We start from the raw sequence: 21,129 nt of genomic DNA on the forward strand, positions 1-21,129 counted from the left end.
ACAGCAAATCCTTTAAAATGCAGATGTCAATTCGATGCAGGGGTGTGTTGGGTTTGCCTGAGCTAGGACTTAATTCTCCTCAAAGCATCTTTCTAGTGATCTGCTTTTCAGTGCTGTAGTTGGGTGTTGGTAACACAGCAGTGTTTTGGCTACTGCTGCATAAGCATCCAGGCTGTGCTTCCCAACATTTCCCCATCCCAAGAGTATACTGAAGAGTGGGCAAGATCTTGGCAGGGAACACAGCCACGCCAGCTGACCCAGACTGTCCAAAGGGGTATTCCATGCCATATGATATCAGCTCAGATACAAAAGCTAAATGAAAGAAGTGTGAGGATATTTGTCCATGGAGTCTTACCTGTAGAACCCTGCTTCCTGGGTGTTGCCAACCACTGTAGAGTAACATCTTTCTACTTTTGTCCCTGTGCATGATCTTTTGCTTGTGCTTACTATTAGTGAATTGCTTCTCTCTTATTACTGACTGTCTTATGTTTTCTCCTCTCCCCTGTCCATCTGGCTTTGGTGGGCATTTGACCTACAGCTGGGGCAAGAACATCAGCTGCTAGGGGACGAAGAATTGCCATTGTATGGCCAGATGAAGAGGTATGGTGTGAGTGGCGGAGAGGGGATCTCACCTGCTGTTTTTCCAGGTACAGAGAAACCCAGTGAATGAGAAAATATTCTCAGAAGTGCAACATCAACATCCTGATTTTTTTTAAACAGGAATCAACAGATTCACAAACTGATCATCCTGATCAGAGCAAAATGTTCCTTCAAGAATCAGTTGGCATCTTACTGATAATATGTCCTTTAAGCACAGCTAAGGAAGGAAGAACTTGGCTCTGACTTTTGGTTTCTTCAGTTGAAATGAAGTGCTTGTCAATTTCTGAAGTGTGACTTGTCAGCTAGATTTCTTCTCTGTGTGTGGTGGGTTTACACTACTTAGAATTTGGGATTTACCCCCACCAAAGGTATATTAACCATAGAATCAGCCAGGTTGGAAGAGACCTCCAACATCACCCAGCCCTATCCAGTCAACTAGACCATGGCACTAAGTGCCTCATCCAGGCTTTTCTTGAACACCTCCAGGGACGGTGCCTCCACCACCTCCCTGGGCAGCCCATTCCAATGCCAATCACTCTCTCTGGCAAGAACTTCCTCCTAACATCCAGCCTATACTTCCCCCAGCACAATTTGAGACTGTGTCCCCTTGTTCTATTGCTGGTTACCTGGGAGAAGAGACCAACCCCCACCTGGCTACAACCTCCCTTCAGGTAGTTGTAGACAGCAATGAGGTCACCCCTGAGCCTCCTCATCTCCAGGCTAAACACCCCCAGCTCCCTCAGCCTCTCCTCATAGGGTTTGTGTCCCAGGCCCTTCACCAGCCTTTTTGCCCTTCTCTGGACACAGAGACTACTACAGACTACACAGAATTACTACCTCGAATTATATAGAAAAATAACCCAATGAAATGAGTGTATTTATCTCTCATGTTCTGTCCAGCCTCTTTGGGGTTGTACCCCCAAATCCTCTTGAAAATTTTATTTACAATTCAGAATTAGGACACTAATCTTTACACCTGTAACACAGTGTGACTGCCAGTAACTAATTTTATATTGCAGCTGTGTTGTATCATGACTTCAAGTGACATCTGTAGCCCAGGAGCCAGCATGGAGGTGAGCTGAATCTTGTCAGGCACCATTCACCTCAGCTGATTCCCTTGTTCTCTTTGTGTGCCAGCTCCTCAGCTGTTTCTTGAAAACAACAACAACAACAAAGCAGCCAACAGATAAAAGCCTGACTGGAAATCTGGAAACCAGGGCTTGCATAAGATCCGAGCCTAAGCACATAAATGAATTCTATAAAGAAAAACAAACCTCCTGTTGGTTTATTTATATCACAGAAGGTTAGAGGCTGGAAGGGACCTTTGAAGATCATCTAGTCCAACCTCTCTGCCAGAGCAGGATCACCTATTGCAGATCGCACAGGATCATAGAATCATAGAATCATAGAATCAACCAGGTTGGAAGAGACCTCCAAGATCATCCAGTCCAACCTAGCACCCAGCCCTAGCCAGTCAACTAGACCATGGCACTAAGTGCCTCATCCAGTCTTTTCTTGAACACCCCCAGGGACGGTGCCTCCACCACCTCCCTGGGCAGCCCATTCCACTGGGAAATCACTCTCTCTGTGAAGAACTTCTTCCTAACATCCAGCCTATACCTACCCTGGCACAACTTGAGACTGTGTCCCCTTGTTCTATTGCTGGTTGCCTGGGAGAAGAGGCCAACCCCCTTGCTAAGTAATCTCAGAGGACTAAATCTTTGGACTTCAAAAAGTTTTGATATATGATCTGCACACTGTAGTGCATTATAGCCACATAGGAATTTTCTTTCATAATAATCAGTCCCTGCATTTACAGTTTGTGTTTCCCGAAATGCAGGGTGTGTGCTGCTCAACGGTGCTGCTTGTGTGCTGTCCTGTGCGTGGCGTTTGGTGAGGCAAACCAAAGAGAGAATTTAAATTAAGACAGGTGAAGACACAGTCATCAAAAATAAGCTGCGTAGGGGGAAAAAGGGAAGTGCACTCAATACTTGGTGTGAAAAAAATGTATTTGTTGCAGAGGAACACATTCAGCATTTCTCCTGATCAGTTGTCTTTTCAGTTCTAGCCAGCTTGCAACTTGCCAACCTATGAGTCGTTGTTATGTTCCCTGTCAACTCTACTATTTGTCACTTTCCTGAAACCAAAAATTTCAACAGGGAAACAATGGAAGAATTTGGTCTCTCTCAGGGGTTGCACTCACTGTCGTTCACGCTGGATTGTTAGGTAATGCAGCTGGAGGTTGCCTGTTTAACGAGTTAGGTTTGCAAAGGCAAGGGGAAAAGTTCCCTGAACTGCTGGCTGACTTCAGAAACATTCCTCCCTGCCTTGCTGCGAAGAGCAAATGGGGATGTCCTTGCCTCAGGCAGCGGATTTTACGCAGTGATGCTTTTCTTCCTTGGACCAGTCCTTGCGGAAGGGCTTGTCTGATGCAGACAGCCCATGCAGCGTTAGTCATCTGCAGCTGTGGGAACACAGCACCTACCAATGGGGTCAAGAGGAAGTTTCGGTGCAGAGGGTATCAGCACGCTCGAAATTAGGGAACACAGATCAGCGGTATGGGGAGTTGTAAGGAGAAGCAACATCTTCCTACCCCAAATCTGGGTGTGTTTATAGGCAACTGGAGAGGAAATATCAGACCTGTCTCCCTGCATGCCTTTGGGCAGCACATAGCTACAAAGGCAGGAGGAAAAGCTGGGGAGTGAGGCAGGTGGCATTTGTGATGTGAAATCATCTGAAAGCTGCAAGATTCCATTTGATGCTAGTCTGATCTGTTAACAGATGGTAACAGGACCTTTTCAAATCAGTATTTCTTACTTCAGAAGACCAAGCAGCAATTCTTGTCAGCAGTCTCTTCAGAAAGGAGCAAGAACTCTCTAGATCCAGCAGGGATCTTGAGATCTCACCTAGTTAATATGCAGAGGAAAATGTCAAGGAAATGCCTTTGGGAGAAGAGCTGAAATTGAATGTGGAATCCCACATGGAAGGTGAAGTTTCCAGCTAAGCACATAGGAGATCCTTCTGGAGCAGAGTGAAATTACATGTAATGTGTTCTATGCTGAGAAGACAGAAGGGTCACATCCTCCACACAGGTTGTCCACCTTCCGTAGGTCAGGTTTAGCCTGTTACGTTGCTCAGTGACTGTAACAGAGTACGGACAGCAAGCTGCCGTCAGGCCTGTGGTTAAATGCACAAAGTGTCTTGCCAGTGGCCTTTTTTCAGATGTAATGGAAGAAAAGGGCATTTGATTGTTTACTAACAGTCAGCCTGTCATTTGTCTTTTTTTCCTCCCCTCTGCCTAGCTGTTACACATCCTGTTGAAGTGAAAAGAGACTGATTTCACTCCAAGAATACACGTCACAAGCAATGTGAAGAAGCCTTTTGGCACTTGCAACACCTGTGGGATGAGATTGCTTCTTCCCACTGTGCCACCTGCTTTGCCATTTCTAGTTTTCTCTCCTGGGCTGTTGCTGGAGTAGTCCACTCCAGGCTGGCACAGGAAAGTCTCATAGCTGTTGGTATTGTTTCGAGGCTTTTTTTTTTTTTGCCTGGTACAAGCAAGAGTTGTGCCAAGCACCCTTAGATACTTGACTAAATCAAGCTGCCCAGAGATGTTGTGGAGTCTCCTTTGGACACTTTCAAAACCCTCCTGGATGCATTCCTGTGTGGACTACTGTTGTGAAGGGGTTTTGTCTGTGTTTGGGGTAAGATAAGAGGCAGAATTTAAAAGGGTTTTAAATAATTTAATAATATGTACAAAGAGAATTTCCCCCCCCCCCCCCCCCCCCCAACTTACATGCAGTTAACCCACACAAGTTCTTTGTATGCGGTTGTGACATTATTTTACAGAATGCCTGTTTACAGTAGGATTAAGCAATTTGGTAGAGGTTTGGAAAGGTTTGGATAGAGTCTTGTGGCATAAAAGTGCCACTGGTAAAGTCACTGAAATTCTTAGCTGCTCAAGTTGAGATTGTTCAGTTACTCACTAGCTGGAGTCACAGTCTCTGTGGTCCCAAATATGTGTAGCAAAGCCATGCTGCAGATCACAGTATCACAGTATCACAGTATCATCAGGGTTGGAAGAGACCTCACAGATCATCAAGTCCAACCCTTTACCACAGAGCTCAAGGCTAGACCATGGCACCAAGTGCCACATCCAATCCTGCCTTGAAGTGCCCCAGGGACGTCGACTCCACCACCTCCCCGGGCAGCCCATTCCAGTGTCCAATGACTCTCTCAGTGAAGAACTTTCTCCTCACCTCAAGCCTAAATCTCCCCTGGCACAGCCTGAGGCTGTGTCCTCTTGTTCTGGCGCTGGCCACCTGAGAGAAGAGAGCAACCTCCTCCTGGCCACAACCACCCCTCAGGTAGTTGTAGACAGCAATAAGGTCACCCCTGAGCCTCCTCTTCTCCAGGCTAAACAATCCCAGCTCACTCAGCCTCTCCTCGTAGGGCTGTGCTCAAGGCCTCTCACCAGCCTCGTCGCCCTTCTCTGGACACGCTCAAGCATCTCAATGTCCCTCCTAAACTGGGGGGCCCAGAACTGAACACAGTACTCAAGGTGTGGTCTAACCAGTGCAGAGTCCAGGGGCAGAATGACCTCCCTGCTCCTGCTGGCCACACCATTCCTGATCCTTGCGGACCTGACTGGTTCAGGTTGGATATTGGGGCGCGCGGTCTGAGGAGGCTCCACGGGCACGGTGGGGCTGGGAACGGTGAGCTGGAGCGGCGGCTGGCAGGGAGCGCCTTGGCCGATTGTTCCTCTGGGTCGGTGCCAAGTACCATGGGCTGGAAACCATACAGCAGTAGTGGCCCCAGGCAATGAAGAGGCTGGGAGCAGTGGGTGGAGGAGGGTGGCAGGAGCACTGAATTGCCCTATTTATGAGATGTGGGCCTAGATTGATGGTCCTTTGGCCACAATACTGCCCAATGAGCATCTGGCAGCAGGCCAAAACATGCCAAATAAGGTAGAGTCCACAGGTCTGGTACCCCCAAATATGGAGAGGGCACAGGTGGGCCACACCCTAGGCACGTGAGCTTATGCGACCTGTTCACATCAACCTTGCAAGCAGGGCAGGCCAGACTTGAAGGCGCCAGGCTTGTTGTGCCCCTCTGTCTGCTTAATTTGTTCTCCCCTGGTTTGGACAGAAAAGCACCTTTCGGAGGGAAAACATGTCCAGGCAAGCACAGACTTGTAAACAAGGCCATTTGGGCCTGTGTGGCCCTCCACTACAACTACCCTAGGTGATCCTGCTTTGGCAGGGGAGATGGACTCGATGATCTCTGGAGGTCCCTTCCAACCCCTAACATTCTGTGATTCTGTAAATCTAGAAGTTTTATGGTTAAAGCTGAGTTTGTTGCTAGTCCTGTTCGAATCTGGTAAATGGTACATGAGCAGGACCTAGATCAGGGCAGGAGATGGGCAGACAGAGGTTCAGTGGCTGAGGACTCTCCAAGCATCAGAAATACATTTATTAAACTGGAAAGATGATGCTGGCTGTTTCTATGAGTCCTGTAGGAGTGGGTCTTATGTGGCTGTGAACGTAGTTGCTGCTCTTCACAGAGGGTTCTTTTTTCTTTTCTTAGTAGAGCAAGGTACAGTACTGCTAGCTCTTAAGTGACATTGGTTTTCAAGGATGTTGGATGAAAGGCAGAGGTTTAGTTGATATGAATTGATGTTTTTTTTCCTTGGGAGTGATGGTTTGGGTCTTTGTTTGTTTGTTTTTAACAAAGCAAGGCTTCTATTTTGGTCCTTAGATCTTCCCTTTACAGATGCATTAGCTGTAGTAACTGGGATGCCAGGATTAGATTCTGATTGAACTGGGATTTCTCTGTAAGAGAATTTATTCATACTCAAGACTCAGATCATAGTTTATTTTTCCATTTCTCAATAGCTCCCCGCCCCCCTCCCCCCAATGATTACATTACAAATGGAAAGAGTATTACAAAAGCTAAGAAAATACAGGTCACAAACAAAACCAGTAAGCCACCTTTCATCTTAATGCAATTGCTGTAGACCTGTGTCCATCAGGAACTTACATTTGCTGGCAGTTTCTCTTGTAATAGTGAGCACCCCAAATGAAGATGGTACCACAGGGTAACAGCCAGGTCTGCTATGATGATTCCTGCTGTGTTCAACCCACAGAAGAGTGAGATGATGGCCAGCTGAGTCCCAGCAAGCAGTTTGGTTTGAAAGCACCTTATTCCTTTGGAGTCTTCTATTGTATCCAGATTCTGTATGTATCAGGTGACTAAACCAATATCAGAGCAGCTGCAATCCCAGAAGATTGTATCTTAATTTGATGACAAAGTGGCTATCTAGGTGTGATAGCTTGTCACAGGATACAGACACATGAGTCTTCTTGTGGGCAAAATTGAGATAGATGTTCCTGAGGTTTAAAAATGCATCTGTGCTCAATACAGTTTGTTGTGGCTCAGATCAACATGCTGTAACTTCTCAAGGGTGTGGAGTGCTTGGTTGCCTATTGCTGTCAGTTCACAGGATGATAATATTAGCACCTCTAAATTGGATAGCTGTTTGAACAGTTTGTTCTTTGGCATGTTCCCCAACTCAAAGTTATTTTGACTAAGGTCCAAGTGCATGAGGTTTTCCAGCCCTTGAAAGAGATGCTGAATGCTAATAATAATGTGGGAGGAGGAAACATTCAGCACTTGCTAAAGATGCAAATTTCACTGAGGACCCTGTGAAGTGCTGACATGAAGAGGAATGAAAGCTACATTCAGTAGCTCTGGGTTAGCACTGTTCTTAATGAGCACATCTTGGACGTGGCGCTTTATGTTGTGGCCCAGATTCAGTTACTGAAGGCTGCTCAAACCTGTCAGTGCTTCCTTGAAGCACTCAAAACTCTCAGTATGGCTCTTACTTGAACCTAGATGTTTAAACTGCTGCTAGTTTCTCTAAACAGCCAGAGTCCGTCTGCAGGACCTGTGTGTTCCCCTTGATGTGGAGGTGGATGAGGGAGGGGAAGGCAGCACAGCTGGGGTCACAGAGGTGTTCAAAGGAGTTGCATTGAGATCTAACTCTGTGAGAGAGCTCGTGCCACCGATACTGGGGGTGATGCACTGACGTGGGCTTGAGTTAGGTCCATCTTCCAGAGACTGGTCAGCACCAAAACATGCCTATGTTTAGGCATTTTGAAGTGCTGTAGCTGCAGGTAGAGATCCTTGACAGAGATATTACAGAAGCCTTGTAAAACGTTTGGACTTATGCTAAGCTCCTTTGCCATATCATGAAATGTTCCTAGTCAAAGGGTCTGGGCTGTGGAGTTCTGTATACCTGCCAGGACCAGGAGAATGTCAGTGCAGCCCACAAAGCCCAAACTGTAACAATGGGACTGGAAAGCTCCAATTTAATATATATAATGTCACTGCCTTTGAAGATGGTGCTCCAGAGCACTCCAAATTCCTTTCTTCTCACCCCCTTCTTCCCCCTTGTGGGTTTGAATGGGGTGAAGAGGGCATGAAAGCTGTTCCCCCTGCCCCCCTTGCAGGCATGGAGGTGCCTTTTCACATGTGTAATGACCTGTGTGGAAGCCCATGATGGAATTGGGCTGGTGGTTGGCTGGGGTTTGGCGCCCAGTACAAAATGGCAAATAGACACTTTGTCTAGAAAAGCATAAATAGAGCAAGGGAGAAGGTGCAAGGTGGCTCCTGCCTTGAAACAGTTCCCACCTGGACAGAGTTCCCAACAGGGCAGGTTCCTGCCATGACAGAATTCCTGTTTTGGACCCTTCCTGCTTTTGGACGTCTCCTACCTTTTGCATGGCTCTCTGTTTTACACCATCTCTGCCTTTAGATGGCTCTCCCTACTTTGGCACCATTCTGTGCAGACTCGCAAGCTTGGCAAGTCCTGGGGTCCATTTGAGAGAGCTGCTGGTGGCAGCCAGACCCAGCTACTCTTGGCCCATGTCACAGCCAGTTTGCAGGCTGCCATTCTGAACTGGGGGGACCCTAGCAGTCTGGCTCTCCCCTGCTGATGCTGAGGCAGTGTTGCTTCCACGAGTCCCTGTCTTGCAGTAGTGTCTCGAGACATTTCTGAGTTTGGTGGCTTTGCCACTCGCCTTGGGCTTCTGCCACGAGGATCCAGACTACTGGATATTGCTTGCAGCATCAGGAGGCAGTTGAGCAGCAGAGAATCCAGCGAGGGATCATCACTGAATACCTATCTCACCTCTGTGAGTAAAGCCTGCTGTTCCCTTAATTCTCTGCTCGGCCTGATTGATAGTGAGGTAAAGCTGCATTTGTAGCTTAGCCTTTTCCATTTCCTGACTTCCTAAACCTCTAAAATTGTCCATAACATCCTTTTGAAGAATTCCTGATCAAATTAGAGTCTGTAAATAAACCTAAACTAGTCTTGTATGTAGTTGGGGCAGGGTTTTCATGAAAATAAAATCATCCTCCCTTTATAATTCCTGACTTGGCCACATTAATCCCCTGCCTCCACGACAGAGGGTTATATTGCTGGTCTTGTGCAGAATGCAGACATCTCCTGCTGTCATTTTTCTTCCATTGTTCATTTGAAAATCAAGGTATTTGAGGTACTGAGTAGGAAAACAGGCAAGTGGTTGCTGTCCAAGATGAGAGTATCCAAGCTGCCTACATCTGTCATTGGAGTAAAAGACACACAAGTTATTCCTGTCTGCATTGAGATAAACTACTTCAGGGACCATGGCCCAGTGACTGCTGTGTCGAGGAGAAAGATGAGCAGCACACTTGTCAGCACGATTGTCTTCAGATGCTTGTTGCTGTCAAAGGTGCTGTCATACACCCAATTGATCTGGCATCTTGAGAAACCAACAGAAACCAGCATCAGTGGCCTTTCTCACAAAATTCTCCTGGTCTGTCATTAATCCAAGCTTCTGCTCCTGTCTGTAAAAACTCATTATCAGTCTCTTTCACCAGGACAAAAGCACGTCCTTTCCTGCTGTGATGGTTTGGGTGTTACCTACCACCCTCTCCTCCCCCACTTTGGAAATCACCCAGACTAGACTCCTCTGGCTCTGGAAATTGAATGAAGCTTCTATTTACAGCTTAGCACAATATACAAGCAGATATTTACAGTATATGTAGTTATAGACAGAAATATACAAGGTAAAAGGTAATACAGAAACACAACTCCCCTCCCAGAAACCTGAGTCCCCAGGAGGGGCTCTCAACCACCCCTGCACCTTCCCCCTGCCCCTCTCAACCTTACCCCAGTCCCAAGAAAGATTGGAGGGTCAGCCAGGGGGTTAGGAAGCAAAGAGGATTAGTCAGAAAAATGGCAGAGAAACAGAGGGTGAGGTTAGAGATATGCAGCTCAGAGCTCCCCAGCAGAAGCTGAGTGCCTTATCTATGTTTTGATTCTTCTTCTTGTATCTCTCAGCAAGCCTATGAGCGAAGTAGACATCACCATTGTTAGCCTGTAATCTAGTTCTTCTCACCAAAACATTCTAGCCTGCTTCAAACTAGCACACCTGTGATGCTTTTCTGGCACTTGTATGCTCATATTTAAACACATGGTCCTGGTGAGAAGGAAAACCTGCCCTGAGATGGTAGGTGTGAGGAGGAATTCATGTAAGTCAGGAAGACACGAAGCTTTCAGTGTCCAGCTTAGTAAAATGAAAATATCTTTTTCTGTAAAAAAAGATGGGAATTTCTCTAGGTTTTAGGGACCAGTATCTCTGTAGCAAAAGTGAATTAAAAAGAATTCCCAGAGTGAGTTGGCTGTCACTGCTCTCTTAGGCATTTTCCCGGCGTTACTGATGTTATTTCACCCACTGTCCCACAGATTATTGTTGTTGTTGGAGAAGCCTACATACTGCCCAAGCAGATCTATTTGTGCTTAGCAAAACACTTCACTATCTGTATGCAGGTACTACTGGTGGCTTTCCTGTAAGGCACGAGGTGCTGTCGTCATGTGCTACAGAAGCCTCTGCCTCTGGTAGAGGATTTCACCAACATCATGCTGCAGAAGTGAACATCCTTCTTCCACACCTTGTCAAGTCTAAGTAGAGACTAAGTAGAAGTCTCTAACTCACAGAAGGTTGAATTCTGAAGGGAAGTGAACACACAGAAGCTGAAATTTGAGATTTTTCTGTTGTGACAGGTAGTTTTTCAGGAATCTCCCTCAGTCCTTGTGCTAGTTTGAAGCAGCCTAGAATGTTTTGGTGAGAAGAACTAGACTACAGGCTGTGAGAAGAAAACAGTGGTGATGTCTACGTCACTCATAGGCTTGCTGAGAAGTATAAGAACAAGAATGCAAACATAGATAACACAGATGCTGTCTGGGCTTTGTGGGCTGCACTTCTCTCTCTAACCTAAACTGCTGTCTTTGTGACTAATGCACCTGCTTCCTAAGCCCCCTGGCTGACTCTCCAATCTTTCTTGGGCACAAGGCAGCATCTAGGGTAAGGTAGAGAGGGGTGGGAGAAGGTGGAAGGGCGGTTGGGAGCCCCTCCTGGGGACTCAGTTTCTAGGAGGGGAGCTGTGTTTCTATATTGCCTTTTACCTTGTATATTTCTGTATATCACATTTTCACAGTATCACAGTATCACAGTATCATCAGGGTTGGAAGAGACCTCACAGATCATCAAGTCCAACCCTTTACCACAGAGCTCAAGGCTAGACCATGGCACCAAGTGCCCAGCACTGATCCCTGAGGGACACCACTAGTGACTGGCCACCAGCTGGATGTGGCACCATTCACCACCACTCTCTGGGTCCGACCCTCCAGCCAGTTCCTAACCCAGCACAGAGTGTTGCCATCCAAGCCATGGGCTGACAGCTTAGCCAGCATGTACATACTGTAAATACCTGCTTGTATATTGTGCTAAGCTGTAAATATAAAGCTTCATTCAATTTCCAGAGCCGCTGAGTCTAGTCTGGGTGATTTCTAAAGTGTGAGGGGGCGAGGAACACCCAAACCATCACAGTCCTAAAACAAAAGCTGTAGTGTTTGTCTATCTATGGTAAATATCTAGTGAACCTGCAAGAGGTGTGCACTGTGATTATAAATAGGAGACTATGGTACTTAAAAAAAACAAACAAACACCAACACACTAACAAATAAGCAAACAAATCACCAAACAAAACAAAAAAAAAACCAAACAACCACAGAATTTTAAACTGTTGTAGAATACATCTGGCAGAACTCCAGGAAGCCTCAGCGCACAGGCTGGCAATACACAGCTCTGGGGCTTTGTGGAGTGCATTTTTAAACACAAACATCTTGAGTCTCTCTAATGTGAAGCCTGTCTTTTCTGTAGCATTTCCTTATCAAAGTTTAGCACTTATGTCTTCTAGATGAATTATTAATCCCCAAGGAGGGATTCTCATAAGGTAGTTTGAAATTCTGAATTTCACATCTTTTAACAAGGGTTATTTTAACAGAAGTCTTAAGCAAATCTTGAAGAGATGGAATTAAAAAAAAAAAAACAAACCAACAAACCAGCAGGTCTCAGAACGTTTCTAGAAAGAACATGTCCAGATTAACTGGACCTGAAGTGCAGCAATAGGATGACAGGAGGGTTTATCTCAGGGTTGATAGGGATCACAGCTGATGGCCTGAGTCTTTAAAATTTCTGTGAAGGCTTCTAAGTTTAACTGAAAATCAACTATTGTGTAGAGAAGCCAATGCTGTGGGTACCAGGGAGAGCCCTTGCACGTGCCTGACCTGCCTTTTTATCTTGGTGATTGCATGGAAGTCAGACAAAGACTATGGGGCTACAGCAGGCACGGAAGCACTGCTTTAAAACTCACTGTGCTATTCAGGGCAATGGAGACGCTCAGAACTTCGCCCCTGTCCCAGCTGCCAAGCTGCAGTGGGGAGTGCAGATACAACCATCACAGTGCCAACCTCCTCCTTGGCCAGCACCACTTCCAGAGGATAGCTTGCCCTGGATGGTCATAAGGCCAATGTGGGAGGGACAGGATCCCTGGGGCTGTGTGGGAGCTGCAGCGTTGACAATATCCCGACAGGAACCTCATAGCTATGCTGCTCATGGGGGAAGTACACACACGTATGCACAGCAGGACAGTCTGACAGCTTGAACTAGGTTCAAAGCTATTCTGTCAGCTGGAATCACGCAGAATCACAGAACTTTAGAGGTTGGAAGGGACCGCCAGAGATCACTGAGTCCAACCTCCTTGCCAAGACAAGATCCTCTTGAGTATTTCACTCAGGAATGCATACAAGCAGGTTTTGAAAGCCTCCAGAGAAGGAGACTCCACAACCTCTCTGAGCAGCCTGTTTCAGTGCTCTGTCACAGTCACTGTAAATAAGTTTCTCCTCATGTTGAGGTGAAACATTCTGTGTTCAAAATTGCAGCCATTGTTCCTTGTCTAATTGCTGCTGGCCAGCAAAGAGATTGGCCCCATCCACTTGACACCCACCCCTCAGATATTAATAGACATTAATCAGATCTCCTCTCAGTCTTCACTTCTTCAAACTAAACAGGACCAAGTTTCTCACTCTCTTGTGGTTTTGACCCCTGCTTGTGTTCCTGACCCCTTTGCCATTCATCCCAGGGTTCTGAAGTCTTTCTTCATTGCTCTTAAACTTCTTTTTGCAATTTCATTATTGCCCATTTGGAAAATCATCAGTGGACAGTAGCCTGTTGGGTGGACCAGGGTAGGTCCCTGGCCCCAGGGAGGCAACATACTTCTCTAGAGAGTGGATCTGGTCTGCATATAGGACCCTCAACACCCTTCAGAAGTGAGTCTGCAGTGACAAGCACCTCTGTCTTCTCCTTAACTGTGTATGTTTTGATAGACTTTTTCCTGCCCAGTCTCTTTGAATGACATAAACGTAAGTTTTCTTAGGGGCTATTGGATGGTTCCACTTGCAGAGCACTGCTTTTGATAAAAACAGGTTCACTAAGAACTGCAAATTTGTTCTTCAGGGACACATGAGGGGGTTTGGTGGCCATTGGGATGGCATGCCTGCCACTCCTAGGAGGAACTTGACTCCACTTATCTCCAGCTTCTGAGCTGTCCTGCTAGTGAAGCTGGCATGAGGGTAGGGAGCTCTCTCTGTCCTGAGTTCTGCATGGCTGATGGGACTGTCTGTGGGATGGTGTAGTCTGATTCTACCAGTCTAGCTCCTGATTGCACTCCCTGATAGTCTGCAGTCTTTCAACTTCCTCCTTCAGCTCAGCCACTAGAGAGAGAAGGTCTTTAACCTGGTCACGATGCGCACGGGTGTAGTTTGTGCAGTCTGACATGTGAAGTGAGAAATTCTGGCACTCCCCACAGCCAGGAGTCTGGAAACCTGCATGTTTGTGTCTGACCTCTGCCTGAGTGGACACAGTTCTTGTGGAAATACCTTTAGCCTGAACTGTGACCACTGCTGATTCTGCCTGCATGACCCATCTGCAGAGAACTGCAGCACAAACTCACGCTGCTCAGCGCCTGCTCGGTTTGCTGGGGCACTGGAAGCACCTGCTGCAGCTGGCTGCACCTACCCCTTGCCTGCCCCGTCTCTTGAGAGGGAAGGAAACAAGCATAAGTAGCAGTGGGCTGTCCAGAGAGAAATGCATTAGATTCTGGTGTCCACGAAGAGCATGGGACAGTGCAGCTTTGTGCTCTGGGGAGTGTGGGAGCCTGTGGCCTGACAGGGTTTTGTTGAGGTGCACATGGGTGACCCCTGGGGAACAGTGCATGGGGTTTGGGTCTTTCTGTTCACATAGTGCTGTGAGTGTTTGAATGAAACCATGTCTCCATCACTGTGTAGCTTAGGAGAAGTAGGCAGGCAGTGACAGAACTCAATAGCCTAACTGGAAGAGAAAGAGGAGCAGTGTTTGTTGCAAGCCACAAGCTGGACACAGTGAAGACTTCCTTCTTTAAATACAAATCCTGTAACCAGAAGGTGCCAGACAACCTCAGGAGGGTGCCACAGGCCCACACTGGACAGCAGGATGGCAGAGTTGAGAGGAAGTGGAAACTGTAGGCAAGCCAGAGACAATTGTGGGCTGGTGTGTAAACGTCGCTGCTCTCTCAGGGGAGGTAGGTAACAATGAGTTGTGTGTTGGAGAAGATGCGAGGGCTAGCAATGAGTACAAGCTGAGGGACAGCACACCCGGGTGGGAGGCTAATAAGAGCCTCTGGCCTGTTACATACAGCACGCTGGGGACACAGAAGAATTCTCAGTCTCAGAGATGAACTGCGGGGATCAAGTAATAAGGAATCATCAGCACACACAGAGCTCACTGCTAGTTGGTGGCCATAGGAGTGTCTGGGAATGGCCAGATAGCAAGAGTGGAAGCTAATGGACTAACTCCCTGCCTAAAATGCTTATACACCAATGCATAGAGCATGGGCAGTAAGCAGGAGGAGTGGGAGATCTGTGTTAGGCTGAAGTTTGAGTTGAACAGAATTCATTATATCATTTATGAAAGTCACAAGTATTGCACCCATATTGCTGCAAAAATGACTGTCACATTGAGAAGTGCTTCTGGACAATCTCCACTCCTTATTAGACAGACAGGGGAATATAGTGACAGAGGATGAGGAGAAGGCAGAGGTGCTTAACACCTTCTTTGCCTCAATCTTGAATAATGGGACAGGTTGTCTCCAGGACAGCTGGACTCCTGAGCTGGCAGATGGAGTCAGGGACCAGTGTAGTCCTTCTGTAATCCATGAGGAAGTAGTAAGGGACCTGCTGAGCCACATGGATCCTCACAAGTCCATGGGACTGGATGGGATCCACCCTAGGGTGCTGAGAGAGCTGGCAGCTGAGCTGGCCAAGCCACTCTCCATCATTTTCCAGCAGTCCTGGCTCACTGGAGAGGTCCCTGAAGACTGGAAGCTGCCAATGTGATACCCATCCACAAGAAGGGTCGTAAGGAGGAGCCAGAAAACTACAGACCTGTCAGCCTGACCTCAGTGCCAGGCAAGGTCATGGAACAGGTCATCTTGGGTGCCATCACAAAGCACCTACAGGATGGCCAAGGGATCAGGCCCAGCCAGCATGGGTTTAGGAAGGGCAGGTCCTGCCTCACCAACCTGATCTCCTTTTATGATCAGGTTACCTGCCTGGTGAATGTGGGGCAGGCTGTGGATGTAGTCTACCTGGACTTCAGCAAAGCCTTTGACGCTGTCTGCCACATGAAGCTCCTGGCCAAGCTGGCAGCTCATGGTTTGGACAGATTCACTCTGTGCTGGGTCCGAAACTGACTGGAAGGCTGGGCCCAGAGAGTGGTGGTGAATGGTGCCACATCCAGTTGGCAGCTGTCACTAGTGGTGTTCCCCAGGGATCAGTGCTGGGCCCAGTCCTGTTCAATATCTTTATTGATGACCTGGACGAGGGCATTGAGTCCAGCATCAGTAAGTTTGCAGATGACACCAAGCTAGGAGCAGGTGTTGATCTGTTGGAAGGTAGGAGAGCCCTGCAGAGGGACCTGGACAGGCTGGATGGGTGGGCAGAGGCCAATGGGATGAGATTTAACAAGGCCAAGTGTAGGGTTCTGCACTTTGGCCAAAACAACCCCAAGCAGCACTACAGGCTGGGGACTGAGTGGCTGGAGAGCAGCCAGGAGGAAAGAGACCTGGGGGTACTGGTAGAGAGTAAGCTGAAGATGAGCCAGCAGTGTGCCCAGGTGGCCAAGAGAGCCAATGGCATCCTGGCCTGCATCAGGAACAGTGTGGCCAGTAGGACAAGGGAGGTTATTCTTGCCCTGTACTCAGCACTGGTCAGGCCACATCTTGAGTCCTGTGTCCAGTTCTGGGCCCCTCAATTCAAGAGAGATGTTGAGGTGCTGGAACATGTCCAGAGAAGGGCAACAAAGCTGGTGAGGGGCCTGGAACACAAACCCTCTGAGGAGAGGCTGAGGGAGCTGGGGTTGTTTAGCCTGGAGAAGAGGAGGCTCAGGGGTGACCTCATTGCTGTCTACAACTACCTGAAGGGAGGCTGTAGCCAGGTGGGGGGTGGCCTCTTCTCCCAGGCAACCATCAACAGAACAAGGGGACACAGTCTCAAGTTGTGCCAGGGGAAGTATAGGCTGGATGTTAGGAGGAAGTTCTTCACAGAGAGAGTGATTTCCCATTGGAATGGGCTGCCCAGGGAGGTGGTGGAGTTTCTGTCCCTGGAGGTGTTCAAGAGAGGACTGAATGAGACACTTAGTGCCATGCTCTAGTTGACTGGATAGGGATGGGTGATAGGTTGGGATGGATGATCTTGGAGGTCTCTTCCAACCTGTTTGATTCTATGAATTCTATGACTAGAATGAGTGAAGCTGACAAGCAGTAGCTCAATCTGAAAATGGATTCTTTTCCTCTTGTATTTAAATTGCAGGTAACATCCCATTCTTCTGAAGGGGGTCAATATTCCTAACCATCTCTAAGTTGGGCAGGTGTGTGGCAGCTGCAGGCAGGATGAGGGTCCTGTGCCGACAGGACAAGCATGCCTGGTCTTTGTTGCTTCGGATAGTGCTGAGAGCTGGCTCTAGCCAGAGAGATCGAGTTGCCCATTTGTTTTCCTTCCTTTAATGGCTGAGTCATTAGTTTGACAACTTTGTGTTCAAGCAGGTTGAAGTGGCAATCTTTCTTCACCAGCTAGTAGGTAAAGACATGGTGAAAATGTACTGGGCTTCCTAACCACACCCCAGCATGGTGAATAGATGTCAGGTGGGCAGCCCAAGAGGCTGGATCAGTGAAGCTTCAAGCAATCAAGATGCCATCTGCTTGGGAATATGGGCATATTTGAGCTTCTCTGGTGCCAAGGACACACAAAAACTCCCCATTAGCCTTGGCTCTGAAACAGTGTATGATGGTCACAGCTGTGCTGGTAGCTGCAGCTGATGTGTCTGTCAGTCTTCTGAGCCATGCTGGGCAGAAAAGAGCAGCCAACATGGCAGGCACAAAGCTTAACATGCAGTGCAGAGTTCACTCCTCTTTGTGCCCTCAACTAGACGTAAGGTATCTGGAATGATGGACATGGAGAGATGACTGCTCTGCTGCTGTATGTGTCTGCTGCTAGGATGCTTTTGTGCTGATGTGATTTGTTTGGATTCCCCGCTCCTCCATAATTTATAAAATACAGAAGACAATAACTTATTTGAAGGGCAAGCTGAAAAGCTTACTCTGCATCCTAGTAGCAGCTCTGCCTGTTTCCCAGCCAGCTCTGCATATGCTGGAAAATCTGCTCTTCCTGCAGCTGATTGCAAGAAGTTCTGAGAGGCTTGTTTAGGACATTTGATCTTTGGTTATTTGCCATTTTCCATGCTACTGCTTCAAGGCCAAGGCTTTGTGTGCCCTTGTCATCCTTCCTGTGCTTTCCTGCAATACAGCAGCTTGGGCTCATGCTTATATCCTACATCTTCTTTCTGGGAGGCTTTGAGTACTGGTGGCATGAATGCTTTCTCAGACTGCATGTACCAGAAACCACCAATTTAAGATGAACTTGTTGTTTGGTAAGAGAAGTCCTCTGAATCAGGAGGGGATATCAATCAAAGCTAATCCTACTTCTTTGTGCGTTAAAGTGAAGCCTATTATTATGTGTCACAGAATTTGTGTGGTGTAATGAAGCAGAAATAACTCCATAGTTTTTTTTTGTTGGCTGCTTTTGTTGCAGCTAGGGGGGGGTGGGGGCTGTTGGGTTTGGTTTGGGTTTGTTGTGGGGTTTTTTTTTTGAGGAAATGGATAGCTTTATGATGCAAGCAATGAATTCCAGGACCTGCCTCTGTTTTGGCTAAGGAATTAATTCAAACATTTGGTATTGGGTTATTAAAGCTCCTTGTCTTGTCCAAGTGCACAAGCAATCACTGAGCTTAGTAACAATGACTAATGATTAGAGGTATCTGAATTATTCATAACATGTACCTATCTGATTAACTTGGCTCTATGCTTGTAAGGCAAAATATGGAGGTGTAAGAATTTATGACAGTAGTTAGCATGAGGGAGTTTCATTGCTGGAGGGGACTTTGGTATAGGCAGCCACTGTGGGCCAGGGCTTAGGAATGAAGCAGCCATGGCTGTTGCAGGCTGATTCACTTCCCAAGGAATGCTTAGTTCCTGCATCTTTTGTTTGCTGTTACAAGTGTTGGGTGGATCCTTTCTCCACAGCTGCATTCAAGAGGGCAGTCAGAATACAGGAGATGATGGGAGAATGCCCTCAAGTATATTTTCTGCTAATAATTTTACTTTGTGCTTCACTGAAACTCTTCCTGCTCCTGTGGTAGTAACTTGCTTTACCGTGGTGGTGCTTGTCACTGAGCACTCAGGAGATGATGAACACTGCTAGGGACTGAGCACATTATTCCCTCTGCACTGCCTTCCAGTGCCATATCAGCCCACAAACATGGCACTCTGCCCTGCAATAAAAAACGTCCCTGGAGAGGGTTGTAAAGTCCCTCAGAGGATCTCAATTTTAAACTGGTTTCTGAGCCAGGCATGAGAAATGGCCCACCATACTCCCTAAAACACAATGAGTCACCAATGGTGTGTAACCACAGGCAGTGGCTCTCCTTCTACTTAAAAACCACCAGTGGCTGGTTTGGTCCTAGCTGGGGGCCACAATGGTGAAGTTCTGGCATGTTCCTCAACCCAGCCAAATGGATGTTGGTGTCACATGGACTCTTGATATGATGCTGAAGTTACAGGTTGCCACTGCAGATAGGTGTGTCCCATTTCTGAGTGGGACCCTGGGTCCTGCTGAAGCTTCTCTATCTGTAGCCTTGGGCACTGTGGTAAAGGGTTGGACTTGATGATCTGTGAGGTCTCTTCCAACCTTGGTGATACTGTGATACTGTGATCAGGAACATGACTGGCCAGGCTGAGGGGAAAAACCTGTCAAATCTGCTTGGCTAGTCCTTTGCCTGTCCTGGCCCTTGTGTTGGGAGACACTCCCAGTCAGGACACTGAGTGCAGAACCTCCAAAAACCCTGGCCCCTAAGGAGTGCCAGAGATCAGATGTACCTGGAAAGTTGCTCGTTTTTTTAGGGTTGGCTTGGAAAAGTGTGAGAGTAAATCAGAATCAATCAAAGACATAAAAATTAAAAAGTGCAGAGAGTTGTGCATATCTATAGCAGACTGCAGCACCCTCAGAATTCCTGAGAGATATTAATCCTCTCTTATTTAAAAGATGAATCATGTCAATCTCTGAGTCCTCTAGAGCTTTGAAGAAGTGACTGAGTAACACAACATATCAGGGCTGCTACAATGCCTGTCTATATAGGATGAAAGGATTAAAGTAAATTTTGTTAATTTCCTTCAAGAATGGATTCCAGGAGTTTTGCTGTCGGATGTTTAGTTTGGTGCCACAAAATAGGGATAGGAATCAAATTATTGTATTACACACTGGATGTTAAGAACCCATGATAGGGCTTGCTTTGAGGCACTAGGATCTCTGCATTGACCATTCTCCCACTCTGGTTGCACGGTGCCCTAAGAAGAAGTACAGCAGCTGGGGAGGACTGGGATCAGTTGCCCTGCCTTGCCCTGCCTTGCCACAAACCCCTACTTTCAATTGGGAAACCTTTATGTGCTTTGGTGCCCATGCTGTGGGTGCTGTGGTCTCAGAGTGCACTAAAACAAGGTGATGCAGCAGCAGTATGAATTACCTACAAGGAGAAAAAGCTGCTGTGAAAATGTCAGACTTTACTAGTCTTCATGTGAAACCCCTCTGGCTCCTTCTGCAGTTACTGATAGTTCTGAAACCATGAACAAAACAGGACACAGCGGCCAGATGTGGTCTCCAGTGCCTACTCTCCATGCATACGTGCAATGTCATTTTGCCTTGTCCTTGGCAGTGGTGGGGACACAAGGAGGTCTGGAGGACTGTGCCTGCAATGCCCTCCCCTTCCGGGCTCCAAACTAACCCATGCATGTTTGGGCAGCTAAGATGCAGTATTCTCCTGCCCTGGGATTCCTGGTTCCCACGCCTGTATCCTGTGCCTGCGGGGCAGGAAATTGGGTTGTCTATGGTTGAGGGGTGTGAAGATGTATAAATTCCTACCAAACATAAACCAAATATAGTCGGGACAGAGACTCCATGTGGGAAGGAAACTGATGACAGGAGCTAGTAACTGATTAATCACTGATGCCTTGTACATCTGCTTAATCTGCAAACGGACGTCTCCTGAACTGTCCCTCTGGATGCTGTTTTGTGCAACTACTGTTGTTCTGATACCCTCCTTGAGTAGCTCTTGATTTTTGAAATATTCAGAAGATGTTTTGAGCAGCTCCCAGATGGAGCCCACTGTAACTCTCTGAAACAACTACAAGGTTTTCCCCTGTCTTAAAAAGGCAGTCTTTCTCCTCTGCTATCCAAGCAAAATACTCTTGCTTTCTGTGGCTTGCATCAGTACTGTAAAGACAAGTAATATGATGAATAAGAAGCCAGCCTTCCTTCCTTCCTTCCTTCCTTCCTTCCTTCCTTCCTTCCTTCCTTCCTTCCTTCCTTCCTTCCTTCCTTCCTTCCTTCCTTCCTTCCTTCCTTCCTTCCTTCCTCCCTTCCTCCCTTCCTCCCTTCCTCCCTTCCTCCCTTCCTCCCTTCCTCCCTTCCTCCCTTCCTCCCTTCCTCCCTTCCTCCCT

At 47.3% G+C, this 21,129-nt stretch overlaps 1 protein-coding gene across 1 annotated transcript; it reads right to left on the minus strand.

Moving 5' to 3' along the window:
• Positions 1-6,627: 6,627 nt before the first annotated feature.
• Positions 6,628-13,964, minus strand: CD180 (CD180 molecule). Its single transcript, XM_064176327.1, is given in 5 exon segments — positions 6,628-6,879; positions 6,881-7,017; positions 7,020-7,494; positions 7,496-7,598; positions 13,693-13,964. Coding segments are annotated over 5 exon segments (1,239 nt in total).
• Positions 13,965-21,129: the final 7,165 nt, after the last annotated feature.

This window comes from Pogoniulus pusillus, chromosome Z (assembly GCF_015220805.1).
Source record: "Pogoniulus pusillus isolate bPogPus1 chromosome Z, bPogPus1.pri, whole genome shotgun sequence".
Classification (NCBI taxonomy): domain Eukaryota; kingdom Metazoa; phylum Chordata; class Aves; order Piciformes; family Lybiidae; genus Pogoniulus; species Pogoniulus pusillus.